The sequence below is a fragment of the Bos javanicus genome, chromosome 2 (assembly GCF_032452875.1).
Source record: "Bos javanicus breed banteng chromosome 2, ARS-OSU_banteng_1.0, whole genome shotgun sequence".
Classification (NCBI taxonomy): domain Eukaryota; kingdom Metazoa; phylum Chordata; class Mammalia; order Artiodactyla; family Bovidae; genus Bos; species Bos javanicus.
The window spans coordinates 27,936,251-27,963,520 of record NC_083869.1 but is presented as its reverse complement, the minus strand read 5'-3'; the positions used below and the strand labels follow the sequence as shown (position 1 = coordinate 27,963,520).

Here is a 27,270-nt window from a genome sequence, read left to right as displayed (position 1 = left end):
AAATGTGGCAAGTGTCACTATAGAACTGTATTTTACTTTATTTTTAAAGCAGTTTTAGGGTCACAGCAAAATTGAGAGGAAGGCAGAATTTTCCCTGTAACCCCCTGTCCCTTCCTCCATGTGCACAGCGTCCCCCATTATCAACATCCCCCGACCGAGTGGTACACTTGCTACAACTGATGAACTTACATTAATACATCCTTATCATTCAAGGTCCACAGTTTACTCTCTTTGCATTACATTCTATCACTTCAGTTCAGTTGCTCAGTCGTGTTCAACTCTTTGCAATCCCATGAATTGCAGCACGCCAGGCCTCCCTGTCCATCAGCAACTCCCAGAGTCCAACCAAACCCATGTCTATTGAGTCGGTGATGCCATCCAGCCATCTCATCCTCTGTCGTCCCCTTCTCCTCCTGCCCCTAATCCCTCCCAACATCAGGGTCTTTTCCAATGAGTCAACTCTTCCCATGAGGTGGCCAAAGTACTGGAGTTTCAGCTTTAGCATCATTCCTTCCAAAGAAATCCCAGGGCTGATCTCCTTCAGAATGGACTGGTTGGATCTCCTTGCAGTCCAAGGGACTCTCAAGAGTCTTCTCCAACGCCACAGTTCAAAAGCATCAATTCTCCGGCACTCAGCTTTCTTCACAGTCCAACTCTCACATCCATTCGTGACCACTGGAAAAACCATAGCCTTGACTAGACCTTTGTTGGCAAAGTAATGTCTCTGCTTTTGAAGATGCAATCTAGGTTGGTCATAACTTTCCTTCCAAGGAGTAAGTGTCTTTTAATTTCATGGCTGCAATCACCATCTGCAGTGATTTTGGAGCCCCAAAAATAAAGTCTGACACTGTTTCCACTGTTTCTCCATCTATTTGCCATGAAATGATGGGACCAGATGCCATGATCTTCGTTTTCTGAATGTTCAGCTTTAAGCCAACTTTTTCACTCTCCTCTTTCACTTTCATCAAGAGGCTCTTTAGTTCCTCTTCACTTTCTGCCATTGGGTGGTGTCATGTGCATATCTGAGGTTATTGATATTTCTCCCTGCAATCTTGATTCCAGCTTGTGCTTCTTCCAGCCCAGCGTTTCTCATGATGTACTCTGTATATAAGTTAAATAAGCAGGGTGACAATATACAGCCGTGACGTACTCCTTTTCCTTTTTGGAACCAGTCTGTTGTTCCATGTCCAGTTCTAACTGTTGCTTCCTGAGCTGCATAAGAATTCCTCAAGAGACAGGTCAGGTGGTCTGGTATTCCCATCTCTTTCAGAATTTTCCACAGTTTATTGTGATCCACACAGTCAAAGGCTTTGGCATAGTCAATAAAGCAGAGATAGATGTTTTTCTGGAACTCTCTTGCTTTTTCCATGATCCAGTGGATGTTGGCAATTTGATCTCTGGTTCCTCTGCCTTTTCTAAAACCAGCTTGAACATCTGGAAGTTCATGGTTCACATATTGCTGAAGCCTGGCTTGGAGAATTTTGAGCATTACTTTACTAGCGTGTGAGATGAGTGCAATTGTGCAGTAGTTTGAGCATTCTTTGGCATTACCTTTCTTTGGGATTGGAATGAAAACTGACCTTTTCCAGTCCTGTGGCCACTGCTGAGTCTTCCAGATTTGCTGGCATATTGAGTGCAGCACTTTCACAGCATCATCTTTTAGGATTTGAAAGAGCTCAACTGGAATTCCATCACCTCCACTAGCTTTGTTTGTAGTGATGCTTTCTAAGGCCCACTTGACTTCACATTCCAGGATGCCTGGCTCTAGGTCAGTGATCACACCATCGTGATTATCTTGGTCTTGAAGATCCTTTTGTACAGTTCTTCTGTGTATTCTTGCCACCTCTTCTTAATATCTTCTGCTTCTGTTAGGTCCAAACCATTTCTGTCTTTTATCGAGCCCATCTTTGCATGAAATGTTCCCTTGGTATCTCTAATTTTCTTGAAGAGATCTCTAGCCTTTCCCATTTTGTTGTTTTCCTCTATTTCTTTGCATTGATTGCTGAGGAAGGCTTTATCTCTCCTTGCTATTCTTTGGAACTCTGCATTCAGATGCTTATATCTTTCCTTTTCTCCTTTGCTTTTCGCTTCTATTCTTTTCACAGCTATTTGTAAGGCCTCCCCAGACAGCCATTTTGCTTTTTTGCACATAGGTCTGGACAAATGTATAATGACATGGATCCATCATTATGGTATCACACGGAGCAGTTTCACTGTCCTAAACATCCTCTATGCTCAGCCTCTTCATCCCTTGTCACCCAGAAAATTTATTTAATTATTCGAATTGAAATAGCTACATGTGGCTAGTGGTTACCACAGGGGACGGTTCCAAACTAGACACTGCTGGGAATGTTGTTGCTGCTGATTGTAATAAAGTTATGAGCCTGGCAGCAGGGAAGCTGCCCTGCAGAAGCTCTGCTCCAGCGGATGATCAGCCCTGAAGGATCAATACATCTACTTGCTGCTCCTCAGCCTCTTATTTGCCAACACACAGAGACATACACACTCTCACACCTTTCCATGTCACTAACAGGTTCTAACCAATCATTAAAAATATAATCTACTCCAACAACCCAGGCAAAAGATGATGGTTGAAACTATTTTATGTTTATATATCACCTTCATTTACATGTTAAATACATATGCCCTGGTGAAGAAAGAAATACATATAGAGATCATTTGATCCCCTCTAATGCAATACATCGAAGAAGGCAATGGCACCCCACTCCAGTACTCTTGCCTGGAAAATCCCATGGATGGAGGAGTCCATGGTGGGCTGCAGTCCATGGGGTCGCTACGAGTCGGACAAGACTGAGTGACTTCACTTTCACTCTTCACTTTCATGCACTGGAGAAGGAAATGGCCACCCACTCCGTTGTTCTTGCCTGGAGAATCCCAGGGACGGGGGAGCCTGGTGGGCTGCCGTCTATGGGGTCGCACAGAGTCGGACACGACTGAAGCGACTTAGCAGCTGCAGCAGCAATGCAATACATAAGATTTTTACTACAACATCTATATGGTAAATATGTTCCCAGATAAACTATATATGTACTTTATTAAAACGGTAGGTATAAAATTCACTGAGTCAATAATATCTCTAACTTCCTCCTTCCCACCAATGAGGGATCAACGTGATGTAAGTGGAAGAAAACACTGAACTGAATAGGAAGAAATGGCCTGAGATTCTAAGAACTTCTGGACCACAGGCAAATTACTTTCAGGCAGGCTGCGAGAATCTTCACTTGTAGAAACAAAGGAACAGGAATGAACTTTCTCTTCGGTTTCCTCCTACATTAAACTTCATTATTCCCCGGTATTCTTATGTGGTAATTCTTAGGAACTGACCTTAATAAACCAGCACTGACCTAGCAGAAGATCAGATGGTTGGATGGCGTCATCAACTCAATGGACATGAGTCTGAGCAAACTCCCAGAGGCAGTGAAGGACAGGGAAGCCTGGCATGCTGCAGTCCACGGGGTCACAAAGAGTTGGAAATGACTGAGCGACTGAACAACAACAACCAACCTGTGGTTTCTCCCCTGGAGCACTCTCTTCCTCTTCTTCTTTGAGTCAGCCCATAACTGAGAAAGGTGACGGCGACACCAACAGTTTCAAAGGAAGGAAGGAAAGGAAGGGAGGAAGCGAGGGAGGGAGGAAGGACAGACCAAATAATTCAAAGTAAAATGTCAACAACACAAGGCAGACCAAATGCACCAACCCCTAAGTTTAATCCTTTTCAACCCCCAAATGAAACAGAGCAGCAAAGAACATAATTGGAATGCCCCTTATCACAAACCCTGCTACAAACTAATGCTACCTGTTCAAAAACGATCATAAATCTTCTAGGATCTCAACCATCAATAGAGTCATTGTCAGAAGTCTCAGAATCGTCAAAGGTCACTGGCTTCTCAAATACTCCCCCAATGAAGATCTATCATTCACATGAGAGGAAGTCATCAATGTCTACTTACCATACTAGTTCTTCTGGTAAATTTGTGACTTAATGCTGGAAACCGGAACTCCATAAATGTCACCAGAGTACACATTTTCACCTAAGGGAAGAACTGAATGAACACCCTCAGGACTGCCTCTGACTTACACTAAATGCCACTTCCTTGGAAGAAGTCTGAAAATAAAATATCTTAAAACGATGTTTTAAGTTCTATCTTAAAAAGATGTTTTCCCATGTATCAAAATAAGCAGTTAGTTTAAAAGATCAATTCATCTAATCCCTCAGTGTCCAAGAGTTTATTCCCAAATAACTGTTCAGCAAATGAGAAGAAACGTGAAATATGTCAGCATTTATTCACATCAGATTCCCAAAGTGTTTCTCTAAATCAATTCTGAACTACATGCTTGCCAATCCATTCTCTAAAGGACTGCTTCTTCTCCTCTGTTTCCCAGTTAACCCAAATCTAAAATGCCTTTTTTAATTACTATACTCAATTCTTCTTTCGTAGCCCAAACTGCAATGAACAGCACATTTGGAAAAAGAAACACCTGAAGCACTCGAATCACTGCAGCCATCTTGGAGCTGTTTGGGGATAATTTAAACAAAACTGTCCTGGAGGAAAATGTAAAACTTCACTTGATTACATGGACAGTTTCATTTAATGGGGAAAAAAAAAAAACTTTCCCAAAAATACAGCACAGAGGAATTATAACACAGATTAGATTGCTTTGGGCTTACAAGACCTATCTCCATAGTCTCAGCATGTACCACACCAATCCTATCATCCCTCAGTCCCTTGTCTAAAAAATATAATTCCTGACTTCGTGACAACCTCTGAAAACCACCTGTCCTGATAGTCTGCTGCGGTGTTTCACCTGTATCCCTGATCTTCAACAGTCCCGATTTCTACACAGCAAGAAGCCCCACAGAGCTTCAAGACTGGGTTATATATAACTACACAAACAGCGAGAGGTCACAGGTACACTCAAGAAAGGAAAGTTTGAGAGGAGAGATGTGCCAGGGCTTCCCCACCCTGCTCTGCAATGCCCGAGTTTTTTTTTAAAAAAAAGGGCACCGTTACTGCTCTCTGGATCCTTTAATCCAGACAGGCCACCTCGCAGAACAATGACCTCAGGAGAGCCAGGCCTCTGCCTGCCTACCTGCCCAGCACAGGCAGGTGCAAGTACTCGAAGTGCTTACTCTTGATCTGGGAGGATTAACGAGCTAATTTCTCCAGAGCCCTTTAAGCTGACTGGCCCAAACACAACGAAATGAGCATCATCATTAACCACAGGCAAGATTAAATCTTCAGGATCCAAGGAGGCTAATATTCAGAAGTGAGGCGATGTTCCTCTTCCAAGGTGGGGGGCAGGGAGTGTTTATCCCTAAAATTCAGACTTTCACCCAGAAAACATTTATCAAATCTTTAGTGGGCGGTATGGGGAACGGAGGCCAAAGACCTGTCCTCAAGGAGGAGTGACATCTAGCGCCAGGATGGGCAAGGAGGCAATAAGCCGCAAGGGTATGAGGATCACCAGGGATGAAAGGGCCAAGAGAGGAGGCAGAGGGGAAGGAGATTTGGGGGCAGAGGACTGTTTCTGTGAAGAGAAACCGTTTATTCCAGGTCTTAAAGGGGAGCCTGGATCTGGGTGGGTTCTGTTTATGAACACGAATCAAGCTATACATTTATGATATGTACTCTTCCGTGTGCCTCTTATACTTACTTCAGTAAAGGTAATGCTTAAAAGGAGAGACAGAGCTCTCTGTTAAATATATGACAATGGAAGAGAGGTGGAATGGTGTTGCAGGCAGAGAGAAAACTTGCCTAGAAGGGGCTGGGAAAGCAGGAAGCATTTCAGCAGCTGCAAAACGTTCCCCCTGGCTGGGAGTCTGTCCTGAGAATTGCAATGACAAGGGTTGGGGGGCACTGAATGGAAGGCAAAAGACAATTCCAGAAGGCCTTACACACCTGCTCGGAGTTCATCCTGAGCATCATAGAAGAGCCACTTTTAAAAAGGTCTAAGTCTGGTGGTAACTGATAAAAATTTGGGTATCACTTTGGTAGCAATGCTTACTAGAGCTGGAAGCAAGGCTGCAGACAAGAAACATGGTTATGAAGAGATTATAGTCACTCAAGTAAGAACTGAACCAACGATGACCAAGAGGAAGAATGAGAGAAGCCAGGTCTAAGTCTGGTGGTAACTGATAAAAATTTGGGTATCACTTTGGTAGCAATGCTTACTAGAGCTGGAAGCAAGGCTGCAGACAAGAAACATGGTTATGAAGAGATTACAGTCACTCAAGTAAGAACTGAACCAACGATGACCAAGAGGAAGAATGAGAGAAGCCTCAAAGACGGGATCCAAAATGCTGAATACCAATCAGATGCGGGAGATGGAGGAAGCCAGGAAATGGTGGGATGAGCAGCACGTTTCTGCTTCATACTCAAGGGTCTTCAGGAAGATGGAGAATGTAGAAGGAACAGGATTAGGACTGAAGCAAAGGTGGAGGGACAGTGAGTTTCACTGTATGAGGTTCTGTGAAGTATCTACAAAAAGACGTTTGAAAGGGAGCTCTCACACCAGTCCAAAGACCAGGCAGGCCCTGGGCATTTTAGGCTGCAGTTAAAGCCTCAGAGCCACCAAGAAGTGGATCCTGGAGCAGGCACAGTCAGGAAAGTAGGAGGAGAAATGGTAGGTGGCATCAACTCCTGCAGAGAGAGGAAGAGAAGGAAGCCCTGCGGTGTCACTGGCTGCAATCACAGAAAGCCATGGTGATCATGGAGATTCCAACTTTGGCTTCTTAGCAAGGGGGTAGAGGCCAGATATAAGTAAGCAGTGGAAGGGAGGTTCTCCACTGGGAAGGGAAGGAAAGAGATAAGGCAGGTGCTAGAGGAGGGAGTAGTGAAAGTGCCCTGGTTTTGTTCTCCTTTGCTGTGAAACTGTTAAGAGGGAGACTTGAGAGTATTCATAAGTGGCGGGAAGGGCAGCGAGGCAAGGAAGGAGACAGGGGAGCCACAGTGATGACCTGCTCTGCAGACAAATGCCCTCTGCCTTGCTGGGGCACACAGGGATGATTTCTTTGAGTCAGCAGCATTTCCTGCCAGCGCGGCAGCCTCCAGAGGTGGGGGAAAAGTGCAGTCTGAGCAGGTTGCTCATGAAGCCCTTTGAGCCGGGCCTTTCCTCCACCAATCTTCCTGCAGGATGCCCTTAACACTTGTCAAAGAGCCATCTGGCACCCGAAGCCCTGAGCTGTCCGATTCCACAGGTCTCTGCAGCTTCCTCCCCGCAGGGCCCTCGGGCTCCCCAGCCAGCCGCCCACCGGAAGGCGGGGACTCGAGAGCCAACTCTCCTGGGCAGAGAAACTCCAAGATGCTCCAGAGTCTGGGCAGGATTCTCTCCGGGTAACGCGGATCTGATCAGCCGGCGCAGCCTACAACAGTTGTGGGCTCAGGCTCCCGGAAAGCTTGCCCTGAGCCAGGCACTGTTCTAAGTGCTCCGCAGTCAAACCCTACTGTTAGCATCTCCAAGTCCTGAATGAGGATACCAAGTGCAGACACCTCTAAGCAACTTGGCTTGAGATCACACGGCCAGCAACTGCCATTGCCTGGCCATGAAACAGACCAGACTGCCCGACTCGAGAGCCCACCACGTTTCAAGTTACTCTCCAACACCATCAAAAATGTGGTACACAATAGACTACAATAGATGGAAGGAAATTCATGTTACTGGTCACAAATCAAATACATAAATAAAGCAAATACTATGGAAATTCTACCATGCATTTCTCTTAACCTAGAGATTTTTCGTACATGCTAGTTTGAACAGCAGGTTTAAAAGCACTTCTGCTGTAAATCTCATGTTACGTATATTTCATCACAATAATGAAAAAACACGAGGAGAGTTCTATATACATTATTCTCCTTACCAAGAAGAAAAAAAAGTGACATGATATGAAAATAGAAACCCCTGCACAAAGCTAAGCATCTCAAGACTCTCTTAGTTTAAAAAAAAAAAAAAAATTAACAACTGACAGCAATGGCAAAGCAGCCCGGTTTATAAGTCTGGGAGATCAGAATGCGGGCACTCAGTGCTCCATGCCTCTGAGGTCCCCGGCAAACAAGTGTAGCTCCACCGTCCTCATGATGCTTCAGACACCTATAAAACCAGTTCTAAACCCTAAACCATAGAGCTCCACAGAACTTCCGATAGCACAGAGCAGGATTGCTCTCGGCTGCTGCTGCTTAAAGACCTGGCCAGTTGCCTGTTAGCTGCACCTGGGGGAAATGCACTGGAATGGTTAAACAAAGCCCCTGGGAGAGAAAGAAACCTGAGTACTGGAGAAGCCCTCTGTCAAACTACAGTTAGGAGACGAGAAACCAAATTCTTTTTGTTGACAAGGACCAGAAATGAAGTAGGTGGCCCTTGCGGATGATTCCAAGTGACTGTCTAGGATGAAAGTGAAGCAATGCTTAGAAATAAGGTGCAAAACTACAGAAAGCCTCCTACTGCAAAAAAACTAAGAAAAATCAAACATGTTCTGAGGCCTAAGTCTATTTAGTGTTTTTCACAGGAAAACCAACAAAGATACCAGCCTCTGCTGAAATTATCTGAGTCAAATACAGAAAATGATACTGCATTGACTACAACTTTTTGACAGGAAAGTTCCTTGAGGTTGTTCAATCAATTAAGGATACCCAAGTCAACATTTTCATGATTCATCTTTTGTTCTTTGTTTAGCAAACTGAAGTGATAATACTAATACCACCAACAAATAAACTAATTTTTCAACTGGCATATCTTTGGGTGCCCCATATACTTCTAAAGAAAGAATCTGAGGAGAATGAGATGGGGGTAGTTGGGGGTGGTGAGAAACAAAGATTAATGAGGCTGAAGGGTATTAAACAGGCTAGAACACCCTACAAGAGCAGTTACTTCTCCATAGGAGACAGAAATATTTGAAATCTACTGATGGCTAAAACAAGGAATTTAATCATTTTACAACATAGTTAACCTCTCTCCAACAGATTTTGCATCATTTCCAGGTTGCCCATAACCTTTTGAACCAGATTACCATTACAAATTCTCCACTGATCTTTCATCACGCAAGAACGAAATAACAAAGAGAAAAGTTTATTTTTAGACTTGCAAAATCCTGTGTTTATTCTTCTAAAACAGAAATCAAACAACTGAACCTGCTTTGTTTGGATTTCAGTAAACCTCTTCTCTCCTAATCTTGAGGCCCCAACCTCTGCCAGAAGGAAAAGAAGAAAAAGTGCTCCACGCCACGCTGGAGAGTTAAAACACCTGGCCTCCCCTGGCCTTCTGCTCAGGCACATCTGAGCCTCCTGCTGCTCACGGTTCACACTGCCGGGGTCCCATCACATGTCACCTGCCTTGTGGCCCCAAGAGGCCAAGGCTGTCCACCTGTGTTCACACTGAAACTGGCTCCATGTTTGAACTACAAACTTCTGCGTGTAATGTTTAAGCAGAAGTGCTTAACCGCAAGTTCACTCATTACTTAACTAGCAGTAAACACTAAATGGAAATGGGTGTGTAATTCCCGACACCATTAAACCCTTGGAAAACCCTACTCCAGCAATGTGACTTTTCAATCACACGGCCACCACACAGACCGTCTCTTTCAATTGGAAAAATACGAGATAATTTTAAATGTAGGAAAACCCTTCCTGCAGTGTGAATGTACAAAAATCAGCGTAGAAGTAATAAGCAGGCATTTCTGCTGGAAAATTCCTCAGGTAAATTTTTTTTAAATGAAATTGACCAACCGTAATTAACAATGCTGCTACTGCAAGCAGAAAGAAGCCCTGAAATCAATCCTTTCTCTTTAATTAAACTTTTATTCATTTCAGTTCATAAAACTGGTCAACTCAAAACATTGCTTTCCAAAGACAAGCATATGTCTTCCATATTGCAAACTTGCATACTGACCCTAATAATTGACAAAATAAGCCTAGAAATTGATTATAAGTAAATGCTGGTCCTAGACCCTATGGAAACATGTGGCAGGTTACCATCAATTAACTTTTATGGACCATCCCTATGTACTGGAGTAAGAGGGATAAATAAGACCCTAAAGGAGTTCACAGCTGACAAAGAAAAGCAGCAATGGAAATAATCAAGCAACTTATAAACTTATTCAGACGTCAAAATTCAGCTCAGATGTCTTCTGCGGAATACCCTGCTTCCTTATTTCTTCAAGCAAGCAGTTAGTCCCTCCTTTATGCTCCACCAGTACTCTCTCATGACATCCTATAGAATCAATTACTTAAACTTGGGAAGCCCTAAGGGCAAGGACCATTTTATTCATTTCTAAACACAAAAAACCTAGCACAATGCTTGGGAAAGAGTAGGCCTTTAGATTTTGTTGCGCAAATAAAAACTATGGGATTACATGCTGTGAGCCGTGTAAAAAAAGGAGCAGAAAAAGCCACCATACTTTGCCTTGGAAGAAGCAGAAGGCGTCTCAAGAACATTCATCGCAAGCTGAGTGAGATTAACTACAAAGATGGGCACTTAGAGAAGAGCCTGTGAAAGACAGAAGGAGTGGAAGGCCAGGTGTATCCCAGGACAGCTGACTATTCAGTGTGCAACCCGTGCAATCAGAATATGGGTGGGGGCAAGTAGGTTGAGAGCAGACGGTAAAACTGGGAAGAGGAAGGGGCTTAGCTAGCAGGTGAAAGGAGTTTTCACTGAACAGGTTTAAAAAACCCCTTGAAGATACATAATTCATGCAGGGACAGGAAGACATACTACGAGAGTCTTTGGCAAAAAGTTATAAAAGGCCTGGGTTTTCGAAGAATTTTGCTTTCATATCCTAGGTTACTGTTCTGCCCATCATTTGTCTATTTATTTCAGTCTATGCTATGTTCCATTCCTACAGTAGCAGGTGATAAAGGGTAAACACCTAATGAAATTCTTATTACCGGTTTTAATTTTTTAAAGGAAGGGAGGGAGGGCCGCATTCTTTATAATGAAAAGAAGGGGGAAAAGTTTAAAATAAATATCCTGAATTCCTTTTTCATCATGTACTTAAACATCAAGATATGAGAAGGCAGCATCCCATCCCACCGCCAATAATGAGGGCCCACTTTATCTGGAGGATGCCCTAACTGGGTTTAACAAGCCTCTCAGACGAGATGATCCAACAACGGTCAACACAAATCTGGTCCTTCACGTGCTTGGCCCAGGGAAAAGTAACGGCGGCTTCCTGCCATTCGACTTTCCCAGATTTTTTAAAATCTAAGATAAGGGGATATTGGTGAGCCAACTAGAAGGCACCGACAGGCAAGCCAGCAGGTCACCGAGAGCCTCGGCTTTCACTCATGCAGTTCGGCCCTGGACCAGAGGGGAAGCATCGGCCCAGCACGGGGCAGGAGGCCAGGGCGCCTTCTTTCTCCCGGCGACCGGGCTGGGCAGCAGGCGGCGCGCCCGGGCACCAAGAGGCGGGTACCCGGGCGCGCCGGACGGCGCGGAAAGCCAGGCTGCAAGGCGGGCGTGGAGCTGGGGCTGTCAGGAAGGGAGGCCAGCATCCTCCCTGGCCTCAGGAAAGAACCTGGGCCCCCGGAACTCCTACGTAGCCCGGTTACCCATGGCGAGAGGTTGCTGACGGGAGGCAGTGGTGCGGAGCTAGAGAGCAGAGGCGCGGCTGCGCGGGTTGAGTCCCCCAGGACGCGGCCCCCCGGCGCGGCGCGGGGGCGCTGGAAGACCAGGGCGGCGCCCCCGCAACCCCACCCCGACCGCGGCTGCCTGCTCGCGCGGCCACCGACCACAGGCTGCGGGCCCGGCACGCGGGAGGAGGGAGATGCGGCGGCGTTGCCGGGTCCCCAGTTCCGCCGCCCCAGCGATCGGGGAGATAAAAGTTTGCAGCATGCGGCTCGTCTGCAGTGCGAGTCACATCCGCCGCGCCACCTCCTGCAGCACCCGCGCTCACCGAACGAATGAAAAAAAAAAAAAACTGTTGAAGCCGGTAGGCCCAGAAGCCGACCGCTCTGCCTCCAGGGCGTGCATGCAGACAAGCCCAGCATCCCACGTCCCCTGCCGCGCCTCCCGCCCGGCCTGGACCGGCCCCGCCGCGCCCGCCGCACTGACCGATAACCTCCTGCAGCTCGTACGCGTCCCTGCAGATGGGCCAGCCGATCGACTGCGCGGCCGGAGCCGTGGCCACTGGAGCCACCGGAGCCGGCACTGCTGTCGCTGTCGCCGGGGCCGCCGCTGTCACCGTGGCCGCCTGCTGGGGCTGCTGGACGTGCACGGGCGAGCCGCTCGGCTCCGCCATGATGCTGCCGGAGGAGACCGGGAGGACGCGTCAGCCGGCGGACGACCTTCCACTTGAAACTTCCCTTCCCTCGCCACCGACACCTCTCGGCCGGCGCACGCCCTCCGCGCCCGCCGCCGCCGGAGCCAGCCACGAGGGGAGGGAGCGAAGGAGGCCGAGCCGGGCGGAGGGAGGAGGCAGCGCCGGCGGAGGCGGGGAGGGGAGGAGGCGGCCCGGTCGCCGCGCTCGCCGCGCACCCTGAGCCTCGCGCGCGCAGTTCTCTGCCTCCGCGAGGGGAACCGCCGCCCCGCCGCCCCCTCCCGCCTAACTCGCTGCCGGGAAGTTTCCACCCGAGGAGAGTGAGGCCGGGTTGGGCTGGCGTTCGGGACCCGCGTCCCTCGCCCCTCACTCCCTGCTTTCCCTGAGCCTTCGCCCCAGACAATCGGGCTCTCCGGAAGATGTCCCTTGGGGACCCCGAGGGCGGGGTCGTTGAACCGCCGCCAGGTTCTCAGATTCAGAAAGGCTCCCCAAGTGAAGAGAACCTGAAGTTCATTTACAAGTTAGCGAGTGAGCCACCTACACGCCGGCCGTTTGTAGGGCGCCGGTTAAAAAATAACCCGAGTTGTAACTTTCCGGCGCCCTACCTGCCAATAACCCATTCCCCACCTTGCCTAATCTAATCGCAGACCTTCTGGTTTTTTTCTTAGTGAAACGTGATGCCTTAGGTCTCTGGCTGTTCACAGACTTCATTAGTTCCAAGCCGCTTGGATCCCAGGAAGGTGATGTAAGGGCCTAAAAAGTTAGAATAAGTGTAAGAGATTTGAACTCTAAATCTCAAATTTTAGACCCTTAATAACAAAGCCACGCTAACCCGATAGGTCAAGAGATAGCAGGCTTTTCTTTTACAGAGCATAACTGGGTGTCAAAGAATGTACCGCAGCACAAGCTGCGTTGAAAACTTAATTAATTGCTGCTTTTTCAACGCTCCTAAAATTACCTCATCCTTAAAACTGCTCTGGTATAACCATAGGGCTTCCTAATTATAGGTGTCATATTTAACACTGAGTGTTCTCTGTGTTCCCCCTGGTAGAGATGACCACGATTGCACCATCCTTTTCTTAAGCTGAAACGGTGCAGTGACCCAATGGTCATAATGGTCATTGGGCCAAAATTATCGTGTGTAGTTGTCGTGATGAGAACTATCGGATAAGAAAAATGAGAATTTTTTTTAAAGAAAACAGAAAAATTGTGATACTTTGTCTCCTCTATTTACATATAAAAATCTCCTTAAAACTTTTTAAAAGATAATTCAGATGAAACCCAGAAATTCATTAGGAGAAATGTTACAAGTTCTAATCAAAATATTGATGGAAACTGAACATGAGTATGCTTAGTCTCTCACAGCATGATGCAACAGTTGGGGTAAAGGAGATTCGGTGCTTTGGCCTACACACAGAGCTGTATGCTGAACAAAGAAGCTGTACATTGTTTTATGAAGGAATGTTCCAAAGTGGTGTGTGGATTTTAATGTCTGTCAGGAAACAGACAACTTCATGAACAATTAAATTCTAGCCTTTGATGTTTTAAGCAGGGGAATAAGAGGGAACAGGAATGCTCCAACTGTTCACCTCTTCGAGTGCTGTTCCCTACCTGAAGAACTTTTAAGGACTGTTTTTAAGGGAAAAGAAAAATGCTTAAATGAATATGAATTCCATTTTATCATATGAATTTTTACTTTGACTTTCGAACCATGAAGGCCGGGGAACTCTGAAGGCCAGGAAAGTTCTTGGAACTTAATAAGAAAATATAATGCTGTCAAGACTAATAGCTCAGATTTAAATTATATCGCTTAGTTTCTCACAAAGAACAAGGTTCTGTAGTCATATACCAGATATCTGTACCGAGCTGACTACTTTCCACATGGCTCCCAGGAAGATGACTTGAAAGAACTGATGACTCAATGCAGACCCATCACTATTACCAGTAAGTCCGTCTGAAGAAGAATGTTTACTATCAGTGGCCTTTGGCATCATTTTTATATAGGAAGAACAGAGCATGATTTATAGTTTTAACTTAGAGAAGCACTGGATTAGAATTTTAAGTTAATGTTTCCATAAACAACTGAGTAAAATGGCACTTAAAACTTGGAAATATGTGTATTTAAAAAGTATTCAACTGATATGCAGTTTTCCCTCAAATCCCATTTCTAAATTTAAACTGAAAGATGACAGGGGAGGAAGCCTTTAAAATAACAAGGTTCATTTCAGTACATAAAGAATACGTTCAGTCAGAGACTGTAAAACATTAGAAAAAAATAAAGAGGCTAAACTTTGTTAAGTGTTTACACCTACCTCAGTATATGTCCGGGTATAGTAACTTCAGCACTTCAAATATTTTGTGCCAGATATTCTCTGTGTTGTAGAGGTCTTTTCTGGCCTCAATTCACTAGATGACATAGCACCTCACTCTCAAGTCATGACTATCAAAAAGGTCTTCTCTCAGTTGAGCCCGACTCTTTTGCAGCCCCATGGACTGTAGCCCGCCAGACTTCTCTGTCCATAGGATTTCCCAGGCAAGAATACTGGGGTAGGTTGCCATTTCCTTCTCCAGGGAACCTTCCTGTCCCGACCCAGGGATCAAACCTACAGTTGGGGTGAATGCTTTTATCTCTGAGCCCTCAGGGAAGCCCAAAAAGGTCTCCAGACATAGCCAAATGTCCTCCGAAGAGCAAATCACTGCTTTAGGTAAACTGAATATACAAAATTATCCTTTTTTTTTAAATTTTATTTTATTTTTAAACTTTACAAATTATATTAGTTTTGCCAAATATCAAAATGAATCCACCACAGGTATACATGTGTTCCCCATCCCCTCTTCCTTCCTCCCTCCCCATACCATCCCTCTGGGTCGTCCCAGTGCACTAGCCCCAAGCATCCAGTATCGTGCATCAAACCTGGACTGGCAACTCGTTTCATACATGATATTATACGTGTTTCAATGCCATTCTCCCAAATCTTCCCACCCTCTCCCTCTGCAACAGAGTCCATAAGACTGTTCTATACATCAAAATAGATAATTGCAGTAGTTATTTGCTTTATAAAGAACTTAAGATTTAGTTATTCATAAAACCTGAAGATCAGAATATGCTACCCCAACATATATGCCACTTTGGCATAAGAATTATTTTGAGCTAAAACCAATTAAGAAACAATACAATAGACACAGGAAGAGATCTCTTTCCTTCCCCAAACTGCCTAAAAGCAGGACATAAATTTCCCTTTTGTAAATGAAATTTCTACTTATAAAGGAAATTTTCATTTGCAAAGGTGCCCCCTCTGCCATACCAGGAAGAGAAGAACAACTCTTATCATGGAGATGGTGTTGAGATGAGTCTGCACAGTTTCTTGTCTACCATTTGTTTCTCCCATACATTTCCTAGTTACCTTCCTACAACTTGCCCCCCACACCAGAAGCCCAAACTCCCTTTTCCTTGTCCAGTCACTTCTCCATAATTTATCACCCTTTGTTAAAATGGTATACAAGTTCCCAATTCTAACCACCTCCTTTCACTCAATGTTGATGCTGCTGCTAAGTTGCTTCAGTCGTGTTCGACTCTGTTAACCACTGAGTATTCCTGTACAACTGTGCATTTCACGTGCAAATAAACTTTGTTTTTTTTCTCTTGCTAATCTGTCTTTTGTCAGTTTAATTCACAGGCCTCCAGTTATGAAACTTGAGAAGTTAGAGGAAAGTTTTTCCTCCTGTACAACCTTTTGAATACCTAAAAGATGTGTAGTGTAATGGCCAAGACCTTGAAGAAAGAATGTGCCAGATTCAAATCTTACCATTACCATCCTTTTTTTTATAATGTCCAACTTTGGACTGACTCTCTGAGTCTCTGTAATATCATAACTTTGACATGGGTTGTTAAAACATGATTTATATGTAAACAATTTAACATAATGGCTGACACCTAGTAAATGTTCAATAAAATGAAAACCCTCAATATCATCATCTTTTTTTTTTTTTTTGGCCTCACAGCATAGCATGCAGGATCTTAGTTCCCCAACCAGGGATAGAACCCTTGCCCCCTGCAGTGGAAGTGCAGAGTCTTAACCACTGGACTGCCAGGGAAGTTCCATCATCATCATTATTCTTACCTGCCAAGATTTGTAATAAAACATAGAAGAGAAAGATTTACAATAATGCCAACCATGAACTGTACAGAATTCTCCCTGTGTATGTTAGTTGCTCAGTCATGTCCTACTCTTTGCAACTCCATGGACTGTAGCCCATCAGGCTCCTCTATCCATGGGATTCTGTAGGCAAGAATACTGGAATGGGTTGCCATTTTCTTCTCCAGAGGATCTTCCTGACCCAGGGATTGAACCTGTGTCTCCTGCATTATAGGCAGATTCTTTGCCATTTGAGCCACCAGGGAAGATCAAAAGCATTCCGAGGGCAGGCATTTTTGTTCCTTTGGTTCATTGCTGTATCCCAGTGCCTGGAATAACATCTGGTACAGAACATACTCAGTAAGTATTTGTTGAATGAATATAACACTTTCAAAATGGATAAAAACATGCTTTTAAGCATCTAATGAGTCAGCCATGTCAAGGGTGGATTGGATGGGAGGAAACTGAAGGCGGAGAGACCTATTTGGAAGCCACTGAAATAGTCAAGTTAGAGAAATGTGTATGTGAATAAAGTCATGATATTGAGGATAATGATGAGGGGGTAGATTTAAGAATTATTTAAGGAACAGAAAAATGGAACTTGATGACAGATGAGATGCCTTTAACAGTAAAATTTCCCAAATGCATTAAAAAAGTAGATGTATACAAGTACAATTTCTAAAGTGTTTTAGAAATACTTTTTTTGAAGGAATGAGAGGCTCTCTCGATTGACAGATGGTCTTTCTCCCATGGCTAACATATTGTCTATTGGAAAGTCACTCCTATTGCATGGTGGGCAAAAGCCAGATATTCTTGGGTATGAAGAATATCTATCACCATATTTCCCATCTCCAACTCTTTTTATAATTCCTGTATTAGTAACTATGTTTGAGGGGAAAGTTGTAAAATAGTTGAATTTTTATTTCATCGGTTGCTTCCAAAGACAGGGATCCAGTGTTTTTTGAGTTAGGGTAATGGCAGGGCATAGGAGCAAAGTTTAAGTCTATAATAGCTGGATTTACCGGAGAAGGCAATGGCACCCCACTCCAGTACTCTTGCCTGGAAAATCTCATGGATGGAGGAGCCTGGTAGGCTGTAGTCCATGGGGTTGCTGAGTCGGACAGGACTGAGCGACTTCACTTTCACTTTTCACTTTCATGCATTGGAGAAGGAAATGGCAACCCACTCCAGTATTCTTGCCTGGAAAATCCCAGGGATGGGGGAGCCTGGTGGGCTGCCGTCTATGGGGTCGCACAGAGTTGGACACGACTGAAGCGACTTAGCAGCAGCAGCAACAGCAGCAGCTGGGTTTACATACTTGATCTGTACTTACCAGCTGGTGGCTTAGACCCTCTGAGCTTCTCTTTTCTTCAAAGGTATAATTCTCCCAGAATGACTGGGTTGCAGTAAGGATGAAATGAGTTGGTATGTGTAATACACCTTACCCACAGGACACTCTTTAGTAGTATAGTAATGGCTCCAGAACTTCCTCCCAGGAGGGACTCAAGGGTGATGGTCTCAGGGAGATGTGGGTCTTATTGATTGAAATACATCACCCCAAAAGGTGTGTCAATGGCCCAAATCCCAATATTTGCAGACCCTTATCTGCAAATAGGGTCTTGACAAGTTAAGATTAGGTCTATTGCAATGACTGGCATCCATACAAGAAGAGGAAATTTGGACCCAGGGACACAGACACACCCAGGAAGAATGCCATGTGAGGAGGGAGGCAGAAATTGGAGTGACATGTCAATGAATGCCAAAGATTGCCTACAGCAACCAGAAGCTAGCAGAAAGGCACGGAGCAGGTTCTCCCTCAGGAACCAACCCTGCTAACACCTTGATTTTGGACTTCTTAGCCTACAGGCTGTGAATCAATTTCTGTTGTTTTACTCCACTCAGTTTGTGGTACTTTGTTACAGCAGCCCTAGGGAACTAATACAGTGGGATTATGGAATTCATTCTTTAGTCAATTATGTTTGATCTGGACCAACTTTAGCAGTGAGCACCAACAGAAATAGTCACTCCTTTGGAGCCATCACTCTAACCAAAGCCCTGGACTTTATACTACAACTTGGGGGAGGGGGTGGTTTGAGGTTTTGTTGTTGTTTGGGGTGTCGGGGGGGTTGTTTGTTTTATTGTTTGCTTGTTTTGTGTGGGTTTTTTGGTGGGGTTTTTTTTTTTGGTATTTTGGTTGTTGTAACATTTTGATTGTTTTGTTTGTTTGTTTGTTTTTGCCACACTGGGAGGCATGTGGGATCTTAGTTCACTGAACAGGGATAGAACCCATGCTCCTGGTATTGGAAGCATGGAGTCTTAACCACTGAACTACCAGGGAAGTCCCTATAAGTTGTTTTTAATATAATTTTAAGTAAAAAAAAAAAAATAGCAGAGTAAATATCTAAATGAGTTTTCAGCAGAGATGTCAAATAGCCATTTAAAAAAATGCATTTGAGAACATATGAACCTTTCCAACTTTGAAGACCAAGGCATCCTATACTTAGCATACCCATAGAGATGTCATGTGCTTGCCACTGACACAGCTGATGTTCTCAAAGTCCAGAGCCAGTGTGATCCAATTTTATTAGATTAATGTGATTTAGTGTTAAGGGGTCATTGGCTCCTATTTCCCAACTATAATGGAAAGAAAAGCTTAAATCTATATTAGCTGAATTATTACAGACATTGCTTTCAAAATTCGTGTGATTTAAGGTGTTAAACTTACATGAATTATAATGTCCAGACATGTGTTTTCATTTATTTCCCAACCCACTGTTGAAACTGACTTTCTATTGCATTTTATGTTACAGACAAAATTGCAATGGTGACAGTTAATGCCTCCTTACTTATCTCAGAGGTTTCTGACCATGATTTGGGCCCTCAAAGAGAGAAGCCCTACTCTATCCACTGGGGAAGCCCTCCCTCCATATTTAGCAAGGCTTGCCCTTTGCTAAAACATCTAAAGGCATTATAGTAAATCTGTGTGGCATATGTATATATGTTTTTTATGATGTAATCTGTCTAAAAGTCTTATTCCAGGCAGACTGACATAAAAATGTAATTAAAAGCAATTTGATTCTTTATTGCTCTCTCCAATGAATCCCATTCATTACACAAAACAGCATTTTCTGAAAAAATTCGCTCAGCCCTTCTCAGCTTTAAATTTTTCCAAACGCCAAGGCTCTCTTTTCCTCTCTATTAAAAAATCTTCCCACCAAAACTATCCATAAACCCTGAATACGCTTTCATCTCTGCCTCTCTTGCCTCGAGGCTAGACTCAGATCTTTATCAGGAGAGGCACCTTGAGTCACCTGTATTCTGAAAAACAAAGGAAGGTCAGGGGCTGCCCTGGCTTATAAGGGGTTTGAAGTAAAACACTTAATAATTAACATATTAATTTTCTTTCATTCAGTAAACACATTTTAGGGACTATAATTTTCATGACACTTTGCCTAATGCTTTAGAAAAATAACAGACAAAACTTTCTCAGCCCTTAAGAATCATATAACCCATACAATCCCATTTTATCCAGTGTCCAATCTCCCAGCATCCCAGCTGCCCACAAGTTACTGAAACATGTAAACAACACTTAAAATAAGGAGAATAGCCCAAACCACAAGTCACAGAGATGTAATATGATGGGTTGATTTCTTGATCAAAATAAATCACTTCTATTACCGTTGACTGGAAAAGTCTAAAAGACAAAAACAAAGAACCCATGCCCTACTGGCACTAAAGTCAAGAATTCTAAGAGAAATGGCAGGAAATAGCAAGAAAATAAAAATGAAAACTTAGGATTTCCCTGGTGGTCCAGGCTAAGACTCTGTGCTCCCAATGCAGGGGGCCTGGGTTCAATCCCTGGTCAGTCAAATAAATACAATAAACTGAAAACCAGACAAAAGAGGGGAATTCCCTGGTGGTCAAGCACTTAGGACTCGGCACTTTCACTGCCATGACCTGTGTTCAATCCTTGATCTGGGAGCTAAGATCCCACAAGCCATGCGTGATTAAAAAAAAAAAAAAAAGACAAAACAAAACAAATAGAGAGCAGAAGAAGAGATGGATATTAGAGGCAGCTAGAGAGGTAGCCTGGTAGGCTCCAGTCCATGGGGTCGCTAAGAGTCAGGCACGACTGAGCAACTTCACTTTCACTTTTCCCTTTCATGCTTTAGAGAAGGAAATGGCAACCCACTCCAGTATTCTTGCCTGGAGAATCCCAGGGACAGAGGAGCCTGGTGGACTGCCGTCTATGGGGTCGCACAGAGTCGGACATGACTGAAGCGACTTAGCAGCAGCAGCAGCAACAGCAGAGAGGTAGATGCTTTTGCTATTAAGCAGTTAGGTGAAGATGCAGAAATGGCCTTGAAGAAAGCAAAGAATCATAAGGAAAGGAAGTTCAGTGTCGGGGCCAGACCTGAATCCAAGGAGACACAGTCCAGGTGCAAGCACATATGTCTACACAGTGTGAGCAGCGGGACGGTGTCACACCGACCAGTGCTGGCCCAGCCCGGCATGCCGGCATGCCAGAAAGCTCTCCCAGGGTTGCCAGATCTTCCGGCTGCTTTAGGAGAAGCCAACAGATCTCATGCAATGATTTCACTCAAAATTTTTCCATTTTTAAATATTGGCCTGACTTGATAACATACTGCACAGAATCTGATACCATATACATAATGTTTTAAAACAAGAAATGCTAAACACACTCTTTAATAAAAACATAGTGAAACATGGGTCTGAATGACAAACAAGGATAGAGGTTATCCCTGGAGAGGACAGGGAGGGGAGAGGCATGCAAAGGGGTTCTATAGCATCTGCAATGTTTTATTGCTTTAATAAAAATCTGTAATAAGTATAGCAACAGGAAAAGATTTGTTAGACTAGATGGTATGTCCATGAATTTCAACTCTGGACTATTATATTATATCACTATTATATTAGTGATCCTACTGTTCCATACATTTGAAATATTTCACCATTATAAAACAATAATACTGCACAGGCCAAACAGTTTTAGTCCACGCCGCACCAGTGGAGCAGAGTTTTGCAGCATCTGCATAGCACGATTGCAAAGGCATACAGCCCACACTCAGGTTAGAGCAGGCTGAATAACACTTTGGCCACCCCTCCCACCCTGAGTAAAACATAGGTGGTCCTGGTGGGCTTCAACCTGGATGGACATCAGAGTCACCTGCTCAGCTTGTTAAAACTTCCCATGCCTGGTGTCACCTAGATTCTACTAAATCATAACCTGCATTTAGAAACTGGGCAGCGAGGAGATTCTGATGTGTAGCCAGAGTTGAAAATAACTGTGATGGTCCTGAGAACATGACTGTGACACAGGAAAGCCACAGCAACAAGAAAAGCAACCAAGTCAGGGGCTCCCAGTGAGATGACAACTCTAAAGGCTCAGTGGTCACAGATGGCTTTCCTGAATTAGACACAACAAATGACAATGAAAGTAAAGTACTCATTTAAAAGGACTGAGTCTTTTTGTAACAAGAAAATTGAAAGAAGAACTGTTGAAAAAGTATTTTTCAAATATTTTCATTGAAATGGTTAGAAGAAAGTTTAACTCAGTGCATTATTTTAAAGACACAAACTGTATACCTGTGCAAAGCTTGGGACGGTGGAATGATGGAAAGACGGATGAGCGCCATCCCTTAACTCTCAATGAAACTTAATAGCTAATGGGACAGACAGACATATCAAAAAATAATTTGTCCCTTGGGGAGATGGAAATTGGTATTATATGATTCTAGTTTGGCCTCAAAGATTCCAAAACTAGAGCATTCAAGTTATTGGGCCACAGTGTCTTATTTTAGGGAGAAGGCAATGGCATCCCACTCCAGTACTGTTGCCCGGAAAATCTCATGGATGGAGGAGCCTGGTAGGCTGCAGTCCATGGGGTCGCTAAGAGTCAAACACGACTGAGCGACTTCACTTTCACTTCCCACTTTCATGCATTGGAGAAGGAAATGGCAACCCACTCCAGTGTTCTTGCCTGGAGAATCCCATGGACAGAGAAGCCTGGTAGGCTGCAGTCCATGGGGTCGCAGAGAGTCGAACACGACTGAAGCAACTTAGCAGCAGTAGCAGCAGCAGTCTTATTTTAACCATTCTCTGATGGCCTGGGTTTGGTACAGAGACCTTAGAAGCTGGGGAAGAAGAGCAGAATGGAAAGGAGTCATCTTAAAATGATTTCAATTTCATATGGCATTACCTACATAAAGAGTTCAAAAATGATGTGTTGACATGGAAACAATATAAATGTCCATTGATAGAAGAATGGATCAAGAAAATGTGGAACATAGAAAGTGAAATACTATTCAGCCATAAAAAAGGAATGAAATAATGATATTTGCAACAACATGGATGGACCTAGATATTATCATACTAATGAAGTCGGAAAAAGACAAATACTATATGATGTCACTTATTTGGGGAATCTAAACTATGACACAAGTGAACTTACCTACAAATCAGCAACAGACTCACAGACATAGAGAACAGACTTGTGGTTGCTAAGGGAGCGGGTAGAGGAGGGATGGGTCGGAAGTTCGGGATTAGCAGATGTAAACTATTATATATAGGATGTATAGCACAGAGAACTATATTCAGTATCCAGTAAGTATAGTTGATTTACTTCAATATACATTTTTAAAATGATGTCCTGAAAAACTGTTCTTACTATAAATTAATCAGGTTTATCCACAAAAGCCTTTTTCCTGATATGAAGAGATTTTTGTCCTTTGCAATAAAGAAGACATCAGTGTGACTTTCTCTTTCAGAACCCCACATGTGAATGAATCACTGGGTGAATGAATAGAATTTCAATCCTCATAACCAAGATAGCATTGGATCATAATATACTCTTTTAGGATAAATTTCAGGAATGTCTATAATTCAAAGCATTTCCTTTTATAGCAGTAGCTACAGATTATGGGTACATTATATTAAGCATTTTAGGTGCATTATCGTGATTCATCTTCACCTACAACCTGCTGGAGTAGGTCACATTATGTGCATTTTTATAGATGGATAAACTGGAGGTCACAATGGGTAAACAACAAACTGAACCACATCTCACTTTACTTGCAGCAGAGCCAGGATTCAAACACGCTCTAACTCAGCGCTACTTGACAAGGAGTATTTGCTATTATTACATTAAAACTTTTAAACAAAGTTTTATTAAGTTAAATTTCAATTTAATTTTAATTAAAAACTCCAGCTGATAGTCTATGTGGCTTAAGTCCATTTAAAGCCAGAAGGTCAGGCTGTAAATAGCCAAGAGACAGTCACTGAGAGTGGTGTGTTCCTTCTTCAGGCATCAGTTTTTGGTAATTTTGAGTCTGGAGACAAATATTCCGTATGTGCCTCTATTCCTCCACCAGAATATTGTAAATATTAGCTCCAAAACTACCTTTTTGTGCTCTCAACAATACCCTGTGAATAATGGCCATTGTTAATCATTATTTTAAAAATGCTAAAGTAACAGTCTGAATAATCAATATAAATAATTTATTAGTTTGGTCTCTAAATCAAGTAAAAGCTACATGACGGTATTTCATGGTTCAGTGAAGCAGTTAGTTTAGTCAAGTAGTGAATAATCTTCAAATCAATTGTTCCTCAAATACAAAAAAAAAAAAAAGTGATGTATAGCTAAGTAATTCAAGAGACTAGAAAAGGCTAGGTAATATTATAGAATTTTGACACATATTTCAATAGATAATCCAATAATTTTTTCATTCTCATGCGTTCAATTCCTTAAAAACATAAATTTTTGAAAAAAGAGAAAAGAATCACTGTGTTTTAGTGTTATTTTCAAGCCAATTAATTCACATTGAATATTGAAAATTATAGTGGGCTTACCACTTTGTGTTCCTGTGACTGGGCTGTCAAAGCAGGCCTGTCATTGCCTTAACCATTTGAGTGCATAGAGAAAGGCCATTATGTTTTCCTCCCTCATGAAAATTCATGGCCCATTTTGTATTTTCCACGGATATGGCATGGATTTAATTCAGCAAGCGAGGTACTCGCTACCCTGAAAGAAAGGGCTCATGGGAGTAATATGATGTCAGGAAAATATTATTTTATTGGCACAAACATTTTGTTCAAAGATAGCAAGAATGTTTACTGTGTGGTGGGAAGCAGTAGCACAGTAGAAACCCAAAGAGTTCATGTATCTGTTGACAGAGTTTTGTTCTTTCAAACAAGCAATTAATCATGGGAACAGTGGCTGATGACAAATTTAGATTATGAAAGAGCTTCGTTAATTTTTTATTTTGAATACATATTTGTACAAGTTCTAAAAATTTAAAGTAGGAAGGGCATAAAGTGAAAATTGCATCTCTCTCCTGCCCTTATCTTTCACCCATGTGTTTCTCTTTCCTAGAAGCAACAATTATTACCTTGTTCTTGCATCCTATGCATATACAACCATATTTATATATTGTTTTTTATACTAATCATAATATACATACTGATCCATAGTCCCATTTCTTTACTTTAACAAATGTCTTGGAAAAGGTGTCAGGGAATCCTAATTGTTGCTGTTGTTTTTTTAACCTAGCTCTATGCTGTCCATGTTCCCCTTTTCACTGAGGTATAATTTTCATTTAGTAAGATACAGAGATTCACTTTGATGCATTTTGAGAATTGAATAATAGGGTGTAACCATCTCTCAAAGCAAGACGTAGGACATTTCATAATTCTTTTTTGCATGGATGTGCCATGACTGATTTAACTAGATCTCTGTTTTTGCACTCTTTCGTTGCTATAAACAAGCTTGCAGTGAATAGTATATATATGTATGATATTGTATATGTCTAGGTGCACCTTTGAGAAACTTCCTAGAATTAGGATTGCTAGATCAAAGGGTATATGCATTTTTAACTTGGAAGGATATTGACAAATTACATGTCATAGGGGTTGTACTAATTTACGTTCTGACTGACAATTTATGAAAGTTCTTTTGCAGTATGCTGTGGTTAGTAAACTTCTTGATCTTTGTCCACTGGTAGGTGAAAAAGTATGATTGTAGCTTTAATTTTGTTTCTCTCATTAGGAAGATGTTGAACATCTTTCCCTGTGTTTAAAAACCATGAAACAGCTTCATTCCAAAAGAAAATCTGAGCCAAAGCAAAGGTGCCGTGAAGACTGTGCGATGCGTATGGAGTGGTGAACAGAAACGCAGAAGACTTAACATTTATTCTGACCTTTCAAGAGAAGCTGGACAAAGGAATGTGTTTCTGAGGACAGTAGAAACTTGAGGAAACTTGATATTTTCAGTATGACCTGAAAAGGAGATGCCAAAATCTTGAATTGAAAAGTTCAAGAAACCAAAGTTCTAAGAAAGTACGCCTGTCAGAATTACAAATGAGGACAATGTTAATTTGTTTCCTCAACATAAATGTTATTGTCCAAGCTGAATTAATCAACAAAGTCAAACAGTCAACAGGCTTCTTATGCAGAAATTCTAAAACATCTGTGGGATTGTGTACCATACAAATCACCGCTTGATCATCCATTCTATTTACTACACTTTGCTTTGGACAACCTTTGAAAATCAGAGCCATTCTGAAAGGAAAAAAGCAACCCAAACAAGAAAGAAAACTCACCACTGAGTTGACTCATTGGAAAAGACCCTGATGCTGGGAGGGTTTGGGGGCAGGAGGAGAAGGGGACAACAAAGGATGAGATGGCTGGATGGCATCACCAACTCGATGGACATGAGTTTGAGTGAACTCTGGGAGTTGGTGATGGACAGGGAGGCCTGGCGTGCTGTGATTCATGGGGTCGCAAAGAGTCAGACACGACTGAGCAACTGAACTGAACTGAACTGAAGGATATTAAAAAGACAGTGACTTCAATTCTAATGGCAGTTCCAACAGAACAGATTAAAAATACTTAGGACAATACTGGAAATCACTACATAGCTTCCAATGTGACTTGTTTGAAGGAAACAATACTCTTCTAGATTTAGAAATTCTTATTTTAAGTTGGTTCCATTGCTGGATAATTATTTATGCCATGTTAATCTATCAATCAGGGATACTTAAAATCCTTCAGCTACCCTTCCTCTCTCCTATAAAGTATTTCACGGAACAATGGAACAACAGAAAAAATTATTCCTTAATTTTTTAGACTCCCACTCATTAGCTGCAGAGTATTTTTAAATTTATTTCTCTTTCTTGGACATCAGTTTTATGTTGAATTCCTATAACAAATTGTGGTGCCTAATTAACTAATAAAGTCTCTGGCATATAGTAGTCTCTCAAAAAAAATGTGTGTTCACTTCCGCACATCGGTATTTGATTAGGATTTGTTGCTACACCCAGAAGTAACAATTAAAAATGAAACTCTTGAGATTTCAAAGGACTGAGTATGAAAGATTTAGGTTTCAAATTAGGAAGAATTTTCTTTTACCAACACCTGTGATAAAAAAACAAACCTTAATAGGAACGTTTAAGGAAAATAATATACAAAGACATACTGTCAGAGTTTATTTGCAAAGAATAGAATTCAGTTTAGCTAGTTTACAAGACATTAAAAGACTTCCAGATTTGGGGAAAGGGATAACGGGACTTAGTCTGGGTTGAAGTTTCAGGAAAGCTTCCCACAGCCATATTTCACTGTTGGGGCGTTAACCTGCGTTGAATAGTATCCCCTCAAATTCATGTTTAACTGAATCCTGTAAATGTGACCTTTTTTGGAAACAGGATCTTGCAAATGTTATCAAGATGAGGTTGTACTGGATTAGGGCAAGCCTTAAGTGAACATCTAGCATCCTTAAAAGGAGGCAAAGCAGAAGAGACACTGACCCATGAGAAAAGGACATTTGAAGCTGAAGACAGGGATTGGAGTGAG

At 42.7% G+C, this 27,270-nt stretch overlaps 1 protein-coding gene across 3 annotated transcripts in view; it reads right to left on the bottom strand.

Annotated features, from left to right (window-relative positions):
* The window catches only part of STK39 (serine/threonine kinase 39), a 319,217-nt gene extending 306,276 nt beyond the window's left edge, over positions 1–12,941 (bottom strand). Inside the window, exon 1 of one of the 3 annotated variants that reach the window (XR_009740264.1) lies at positions 12,064–12,941. Coding sequence is in view for 2 of the 3 variants with exons in the window: in XM_061436130.1 (XP_061292114.1) it covers positions 12,064–12,250 (187 nt within the window). In the remaining variant the exon portion in view is untranslated. The remainder of the gene's footprint in view (positions 1–12,063) is intronic. The other 2 variants (XM_061436130.1, XM_061436142.1) reach the window with 2 other exon arrangements.
* Positions 12,942–27,270: the final 14,329 nt, after the last annotated feature.